This window comes from Miscanthus floridulus, chromosome 1, assembly GCF_019320115.1.
Source record: "Miscanthus floridulus cultivar M001 chromosome 1, ASM1932011v1, whole genome shotgun sequence".
Classification (NCBI taxonomy): Eukaryota; Viridiplantae; Streptophyta; class Magnoliopsida; order Poales; family Poaceae; genus Miscanthus; species Miscanthus floridulus.
In genome coordinates this window covers 164293392-164301212 of record NC_089580.1, presented here as the reverse complement: position 1 = coordinate 164301212, position 7821 = coordinate 164293392, and the positions used below count along the sequence as shown (strand labels likewise).

At 51.0% G+C, this 7821-nt stretch overlaps 2 protein-coding genes across 3 annotated transcripts; one reads left to right on the top strand and one right to left on the bottom strand.

Annotated features, from left to right (window-relative positions):
- On the top strand, positions 1-3340 carry LOC136500503 (calmodulin-binding protein 60 D-like). The gene is made up of 7 exons (XM_066495870.1): positions 1-469; positions 568-646; positions 741-793; positions 1259-1746; positions 1860-2020; positions 2131-2328; positions 2417-3340. Exons 1-7 carry the CDS (start codon positions 366-368, stop codon positions 2855-2857), a joined length of 1524 nt encoding a protein of 507 aa, XP_066351967.1. The 5' UTR covers positions 1-365; the 3' UTR covers positions 2858-3340.
- Positions 3341-3760: 420 nt separating this feature from the next.
- Positions 3761-7454, bottom strand: LOC136500491 (probable protein phosphatase 2C 33). 2 transcript variants are annotated; one of them, XM_066495858.1, is made up of 7 exons: positions 6930-7449; positions 6636-6807; positions 6307-6524; positions 6082-6189; positions 5866-5991; positions 5531-5766; positions 3761-4399 (listed from the first exon to the last, which is right to left on the bottom strand). In XM_066495858.1, exons 1-7 carry the CDS (start codon positions 7137-7139, stop codon positions 4177-4179), a joined length of 1293 nt encoding a protein of 430 aa, XP_066351955.1. In that variant the 5' UTR covers positions 7140-7449; the 3' UTR covers positions 3761-4176. The 2 variants fall into 2 exon arrangements, with proteins under 2 accessions (XP_066351955.1, XP_066351947.1); XM_066495850.1 differs by having other exon boundaries at positions 6307-6807; positions 6930-7454.
- Between the last annotated feature and the right edge of the window lie 367 nt (positions 7455-7821).

Genomic DNA, 7821 nt, shown 5'->3' with positions numbered 1-7821 from the left:
CTATCCCTTCCCTCCGCAGTCCCCGGTGGGTGGGCGAGCCCGCCTCCGAATCTTGGCATTTCTAGGGATTCTGTCATTCCGGTGCGCTGAGGCGCGCGCGCGGGCGGGTGGCGCCGCTTTACGGTCTTTTGCCGGCCGGGAGCGTGTCCGTGACGAGACCGACGCCCCCACCCCTGGAAGAAGCTTCCACGCTGCTTCCTCTGCTTTCCTGCGCCCCGCGCTATTTATAGCCGCCGTGGTCACTGCCACTGCCAGCGGTTTTAAGCTAACGGTGCAAGCCGTCGTCTCAGGTGAATTCGAGTGACCCAACAGCCAAGTGGTCTCGAGTGAGTGAGCGCCCCGCGTTGGCTTGCACGTGGCCACCCATGGACCTGAAGAGGGCCCTGGACGTGGAGGAGGAGGTGGTGGACGGCGACGAAGACGAGCTCGCCGGCTGCCCGGACGCCAAGCGCCGCCGGACGTTCGTCAAGTGAGTGAGCTTTCCAAGCTGCTGCTGCATTTGCCGCGTGGGCGCTCTAGTTCTTGGCTTCTGACGCTTGTGCTCACCTCTGCCCTGCCCATTTGCAGTAGCTCGATGCAGGAGGCCATTGGCGCGCAGTACATGCAGAGGCATCTGCCCAAGCTGGAGCCATTTCTGCGCAGAGTCGTAAGCACTTCTCCTCGTAGCTATTCGCACGCCATTGAGCTTCCTGCAGTGTCATCTGGCAGAATTCTGTTGTTCATTCGCGTTCGGAAATCAGGTGCAGGAGGAGGTGCATAATGTTCTTATCCGACACATCGATTCCGCAAACAGGTTAGCCTCTGCACACTTAAATGCTAAGCTGCTGCATTAGTATTTGACGTTCAGACTGCCTAGTCCTCGTGGACTACATGGCTACATGCCATGCTAGTAGCAGCTAGTTTCTCAGAGCTATGGAAGGCTTACATGCTCCATATTGCCATACGTCTGTTTATTTTCAATGGCTAGAGCAGTATACATCTGTTTATTTTCAACTCGCGCGAGTGCATTTTTTGACTCGAGTACTGGAGTTTACAGTTTTAGTTGTTGTAGGAGACGTCCTTCTCTAATGTGTTACTCATTATGCTGCTATGATTCCTCGAATAATTGCTTTTATTTGTTTCAGTAATTGCGCTGTCAGTGCAGTGTTAGACTTTAACTTTTTAACTTTTACTTTTAATTCTACTTTACCCCACTGCCAATGCACCTTCTTTTTCGTTTTCATAAGTCATGACTGAACTTCTGTTCTGCAATGTTCAGGCTCCCACTCCAACTAAAGACAACCAGCAAACGGTACAAGCTGCAGTTCCAGGGAAACCTGCCGCAGACGCTTTTCACAGGCAACAGGGTGGAGGCGGAGAGCAAGCAGACGCTCCGGCTAGTCCTGACCGACGCCGCCACCAACCAGACGGTCACCTCCGGGCCCTTGTCCTCGATGAAGGTCGAGCTCCTCGTCCTCGACGGCGACTTCAACGCCGACGAGCGGCTGGAGCACACCGAGAAGGAGTTCAGCGAGAGCGTCGTGTTCGAGAGGGAAGGCAAGAGGCCGCTCTTGTCCGGCGAGGTGATCATCGTGCTCGAGAAGGGCACCGCCTCCATCCGCGACATCTCCTTCACGGATAACTCCAGCTGGATAAGGAGCCGCAAGTTCAGGCTTGGCGCGAGGATGTCCAGGGCTAGTTCCATCAAAGAACGGGTGCAGGAAGCTGTGAGCAATCCGTTCCTAGTGAAGGATCACCGTGGAGAAGGTAAATTGCTCTACACTTTTGTTTTACTTGCCATGTTTTTGTGTTCATGAAACATCCATGCATGCTTGTATTTTTGAACTAGAAACTGATAAAAACTTTCGTGCTAAACTCAGTGTACAAGAAGCACCATCCACCTGCATTAGCCGACGACGTGTGGCGTCTGGAAAAGATCGGGAAAGACGGCGTATTCCACAAGAAGCTGGCTGACTTCGGAATCCACACTGTTCAAGACTTCCTCAGGAACTTGGTGATGGATCAGTACGGACTGCGCAGCGTAAGAAACTATCCCTATATGACATGTATATGTACACACTCAGCAGTATTGATTCTGTTTCAGATATTCTGAACATTCTACTGCTGTACCGTGCGTGTTTCCAATTTCAGTTGCTTGGCAGCGGCATGTCGAACAAGATGTGGGAATCGACGGTGGAGCACGCCCGGGAGTGCGTGCTGGACGACAAGCTCTACTCCTACTGCAGCGGGCACGGGATCGTGCTCCTGTTCAACTGCATCTACGAAGTCGTCGGCGTGATCGTCGGGAGCCACTGCTTCACCTTGAGCGCTCTCACTCCGACGCAGAAGGTAAACGGCTGAACAGAGCAGAAAGCAGGCACGAGCACGACGATCGCGTCACGAACGGCTCCTGATAGGACCTGTGCTTTGTTTGCAGGCGCTGGTGGTGAAGCTGCAGCAGGACGCGTACAAGTTCCCGGACCGCATAGCCGAGTTCAAGGTGCAGTCGCAGAGCGCCGCGGAGCAGCCACCGGCCGCGGTCCAGGCCCCGCCGGCGCCGTTGCCTGTGCCCGCGGCGCAGATGCTCGGCCTCCCACACGGTGTCGTCCAGCCTTCTGCAGCAGGCGCGCTGGCGAGCTCGCACGATAGCCTGCTGCTGAGCCCGCAGCTCCTCCAGCACCAGCAGCAGCAGCCGTTGAGCGAGGCCCTGGAGGACGTGCTGCAGTCGGCCAGCGCGGCGCACCAGCTCAACGCCGCCGAGCCGTGGTTCCCTTCGTTTGGGGCGGGCGGGTTCGACGCGAGGGACCCGTTCGACGTGCAGTTCAGCGGGTCGCAGCCGTGTGGGCTGCTGCTCTCCAGCACCGTCGCCAGGTTGTGAGAGAGGCCAACGGCCCAGCGTTTCATCAGGACGCGTCGTCTCGCCGGACACGCCGTCTTCCATGTGGCCCCGGCCCGTTGCGTCGCGCAGAACGAGAGGACCAGGGCAACCGGTGCCGGCGTTTCGATTGGACGCCGAGTTCTGCAGCTGCAGCGCAGCATGCATGGGTCGGGTCGGTGCACTCTGACTGATTGTCTGTCTGCTAACAGTCACAGGCCGTTGCTGTTTGCCTGTTTGTGTGAGGATGCCAGGAGGAAAGGCAAAGCTGATGCAGAGAAGATAGTAATAACTACTGGTGCAACTGGTGGTAGGATCAGATGTCATCTTTTGTCATTTTGGGATGTAAACATGAGTGATGAGTAGTGAGAATAGCACAGTTATGGGGCGTTCGACCGTTCACCAGAGTCTCTTCCCATGTCTGTAAAAGCATAAAACGGGTGCTTTGTTGTTTTCCTTTTCTTTTACGTGTTCATCGCAAGATATTGTACGTAGCGCTTAGGCATTACTTCTCTTCGGTTTCTGCAACCGTGTTACAAGCTCGTGTGCGTCAACTACAGTGAAATGAATGGCTCCCATTCCCCCAAAGTCCCAACTGGCCAACTCCCAATAGGGTAGATCATACATCCTCTATTCCTCTAACATGGAAAGGGGGCCTGTCCGGATTACTGGCCATCAGCAACGAGCAAATAGTTCAGCAGTTCGGTTATTCAGGCCAAGGTAGCTGAAGGACGGTTGCAGGAAGGAAAATTTCAGAAGAGGCCAGCTTGTCAGCATTCATGGCACCCAACTTAACAGGAAACCAGTACTTCGTTCATACAGGTATATACCCCAGTTGCAACAATATGATCGCGGACAGGACGACAAATACAAGGAAATCCAGTCCAGTCAAAAAAATACCAAATACTGTCCATAGAATCGATTAGGATTAGGATAGAATCAAACATATCGGTCTTCAGCTCCATACAAAATACATTCCAACGCAGCAATGCGGAGCCGCACCATCGTTCTATAAAACATTGTTAAGCTACTCACTTCCCTTTACATGCTACGGGTTCACAATTTAAACTACAGCTTACAAGTTCTGTCAGCTATCTTCTCAGAGCAAATGAAAGTTTGATAGGCGCTGTCAATTGAAATAAGGCTTGTTAGTACCCTGATGTTTTTCAGATCAGGCTGGAGTGCGGTTAGTTTCACCGAACAATACTTCCATCAAACAACAAACGGTTTATTCTTCTCTTTTTACAAGGAGCAGAAAACCGAAATTGGAGACTACTTTGCAAGTTTGCATGGACAGGACCCAGCGATTCCTTTCAGTACTTTCACCTGCACGTTGTCGAGCGATTCGATCTTTTACCTTCCATCGCATCCTTCTTTTTCCTACAGTCTGAGCAAAGGTATGGACCACCCCATGGTGTTGATGGGGCTGAGCAGCAGCCACCTACATTGTCCGTCATTAAACCTTCGAATGGTTCTTGGTCCACTTGGCAGATTGCGCAGCGAAATGGGGGCAGATTTGCTTTTGATGGGAAATTTCTACCCAACCTGCGAAAGGCGTACAATACAAGTTAAGGCATATCTGAACAGTCTCAAATGGGCAGACAGAAAAGTAACAACAGGGTGTCCTTCCTATTAAAAAAAACAGTACATCAACTGGGATCTCCAACAGCCAAATAGGTGAAGTGAATCATAAGACAGTCTTGTGATGGTTATATATATATATATATATATATATATATATATATATATATATGCGTTTATTAACCTAAATGAAATGCTCCTAGTAGTAAAAAAAGTTCTTCAATTCTAGCGCAAACTGCTCCCAGGAACCTCAACCTTCTACCAATTTAGTAGGAATGATGCCATCCAATCAAGCATTCTAGTGCATTTAAGCAAACGGACTCTTGCCGCATATAACCTGATCTCTAAGACCACATATTACAAGAAGCTAAGTGTATATTAGCAAAACTAATATTCTTTTTACATCGCAGAAGTTTGTTTTGGAACTGGAAGAAGCAAATGTCACACATGCTTTATCTAGATGTGAATTTACAAGTAAAATCCTCGTTAACCGCATCCAGAATGTGATTAACAATCTATGAGTACATCACTTCACTCTTTTTTTTCCTGCTCTACATTTTTAATCCTAAACAAGAAAGGCAGCCTATATATTCAAGCGATGCAACATGTCACCAACAATGTTTCGAAAGTTGATTCCTACCAAAGCCTAGAAATAGAACAAAGGAGCATGAACATGGCAATGCCATGAAAGAACAGGTTGTGCCAGTGTGAGAAGTGAGAACATAGAATGGAATTAGAAAAATACTAAAACTGGAACATCCAGCTATACCTAACCAAGAGAGAATGGGCAAACTAGGTTACTTAGTAGTTTCTACTGCACTGATTCCTAAATCCAGATGTGAGCCATCCCTCCACTAACAATTCTTTTTATCTCAAAAGCACCAAACACAAGGCATGAGTGAGACCAAAACATGCAACATATAATTTGTGAAGCATTTCTGCATTGTTACTATGCACGGCAAACAGAGTATCAAAAATGTATCAATGAACAAAGAAGAATTCGCATACGCTAAAAAGCTTCATGACCAAGAATGTGCATACTACTACAAAGGGAGTTGAGGAACACATGAACTGCAAGAGAAAATAAGAACATGCCTTTCTTCCAACATTGCAGACCCCTCCTCAAATATTTCTTCCACAGAGCCCAAAGAAGCAGATTTGCTGAGCTTTCCAACAGAACTATGAGACCTTCTACCAAAAATAAGAGACCTCAACTTGTTCTGATTTTTCTTTGGAGATAATGCGGGTGGTGTTGAACAATGATCAGATGGGATGATGTCGACAACCACACATGTTGTGTCATCTTTCAACCCACTTGTCTTCAGAGCTTGCTGGACAAGCAAGATGGATACTAATTAGACGATTGAGATAATCAAGCATATCATGCAAAGTACAGGATGATGCAATAGCCCAGCCGCATTTATAATCACCTTAACAACAAGTTTCGCAGCCAGTTCTGCAGGCAATCCCCGGCACGCCTGAGCAGCAATCTCGGAGGACAGAGCATCCCATATCCCATCTGATGCAATTATTAGTCTTCCACCAGTATTTGGGAGCTACAATTATCAAAAGCAAACCACATGTTAACAAAGGATATGCTAAAAAGAGCTAAATTCTTTTCTTTTGATCAAAACTCATGATTTCACCTTCACTTGCTTGACATGTGGAATCGGTACGATGAACTCGCCGACATCAGTATCCCCGATGGACCTTGAAAGGCACAATCCACCCGGCCAGCATCGGAGAGGACCGACCTAAAAAAAGGGGTAAATTAATAAATAAAATCACATCCAGAAATGCTTCCAAAGCATAGAGCAGATATTGTATCCTAGAATTCTTCTGCATCAAAATGACTGAGCAGTGAGCATTACCTCCTGTCCACCACAGAGGTTAAGTCGGCTGACCTCCCCTCCGCTCGCCGTGACGCGCTCACGCTCCTCTGCATTCTCCTCTAGCCGGTGGTCCACAGTCAGCAATGAGACCTCGCCTCCCTGTGTATCCAGAATGCACCTAGAGTCTCCCACCGACGCCACAGTGACCATGAACCCATCAACGACAACAAGTGTCGCCGTTGTTCCTGACGTCTCACCTGCACCAGTTCCCAGAGTTAGCATCTTTTCAGCCAGGTTCGCCCAGATTTCCAACGGCATTGCAAGGATGCCAAGGATCACTCGGTGTCCGTGAGTTGGTGTCATCTCACCCTTGCGCTGGAAGTCAATGTCTGTCTTGACGAATCCTGCGACAAGCGCGCGCGGCAGCGCCTGTAGCCAGTCCTCGCGGCTGATGCCCTGCGGCACGGCGCTCATCACGTGCTCCAGCAATTTCTCCTTGCTGAACACCGCCGCCGACACGCCATTGTGGCCGTCGAATACCTGCGAACCCCAGATCCGTCAAACCAAAAAGAACAGGCATCACATCACCGAGCGGAATTCCTCACCGAACCCAAACGAGACAAAAAAAAACATCTTTAAGGGGGGAAAAAAGCGGGCCGTACAGCGAAGACGGAGAAAGAGGAGGAAGGGTCTCCGGGGACGCGGAGGCAGTCGGGCTTGACGAGGAAGTAGTCCTCCCCGCGCTTGGCGAAGCCGGAGTGGCCGTAGCGCACGTGCGGGCGCTCGGTGCCGTCGCCGCGGAGCTCGCGGCCGATCAGAGTGGCCAGGGGCAGCGCCGGGGAAAGATTCCCCTCGCTGGCGGCGAGCGCCATCGCAGCCTCTCGCAGCGGTCCTACAGAAGAAGCGCCCTTCCAAGAACCGGCCGAAACGGCGCCATTTTCCGCGCGGAAAATGCTCAGGTCAGAGGTCACGGCGGGGAAAACGACGAGCGGGATCTGGGATCACGCGAATCGCACTCGGATTTGGAGGCAATGGTGACGCAATGCCGTCGGCGACGCGCTTGGATTTGGGGAATTTGGCGAGGGCCGTGAACAGAGAGACGGCAAAAGGGGACGAGGATTTTGGGAGATTTAACTTTTTACCACGATTGGAGCCTACGGATACCACTTTTAACTATCCCAGTATATTTTCGTCAGCCCAGAGAAAACACCACTTTTACTCGCGGAACGCTAGACCCTCGCGTCAGCGTGAATCTGAGTCAACAACGCGCGTGAAATGTCACTCCTACCCCGCCCTTCATCCAGTTCCCAACGCAGCCTGCTCGACGAATCCGCGCTCATCCCTCTAGCCGCGGGGCCTCTGAAGTGGTTCGTCAAGGACAAGGCGTTCCACATCTCGCTGCGCGCCTAGCGTGCCTCGTGCCTCGGCGACTCCAACCACCGTGACATGCTGGACCACCGCGTGCACGCACAGACCGTCGAGCGGGCTGCGTTAGAGGGCCTGGACCCGCGCGAAGCGCGCGTCCCTCAAGCTCCACGAGATGGCATCGCTCGA

Excerpts from the sequence above, each read along its gene's own strand:
- LOC136500503 (XM_066495870.1), top strand. The coding sequence starts at position 366 with ATGGACCTGAAGAGGGCCCTGGACGTGGAGGAGGAGGTGGTGGACGGC. Across the intron at positions 647-740 it reads AGCCATTTCTGCGCAGAGTC|GTGCAGGAGGAGGTGCATAA; the intron begins GTAAGCACTTCT and ends TTCGGAAATCAG. Across the intron at positions 2,329-2,416 it reads CTCTCACTCCGACGCAGAAG|GCGCTGGTGGTGAAGCTGCA; the intron begins GTAAACGGCTGA and ends CTTTGTTTGCAG.
- LOC136500491 (XM_066495850.1), bottom strand. The coding sequence starts at position 7,139 with ATGGCGCTCGCCGCCAGCGAGGGGAATCTTTCCCCGGCGCTGCCCCTG. Across the intron at positions 6,808-6,929 it reads CCTCTTTCTCCGTCTTCGCT|GTATTCGACGGCCACAATGG; the intron begins GTACGGCCCGCT and ends TGGGGTTCGCAG. Across the intron at positions 5,992-6,081 it reads CACATGTCAAGCAAGTGAAG|CTCCCAAATACTGGTGGAAG; the intron begins GTGAAATCATGA and ends TGATAATTGTAG.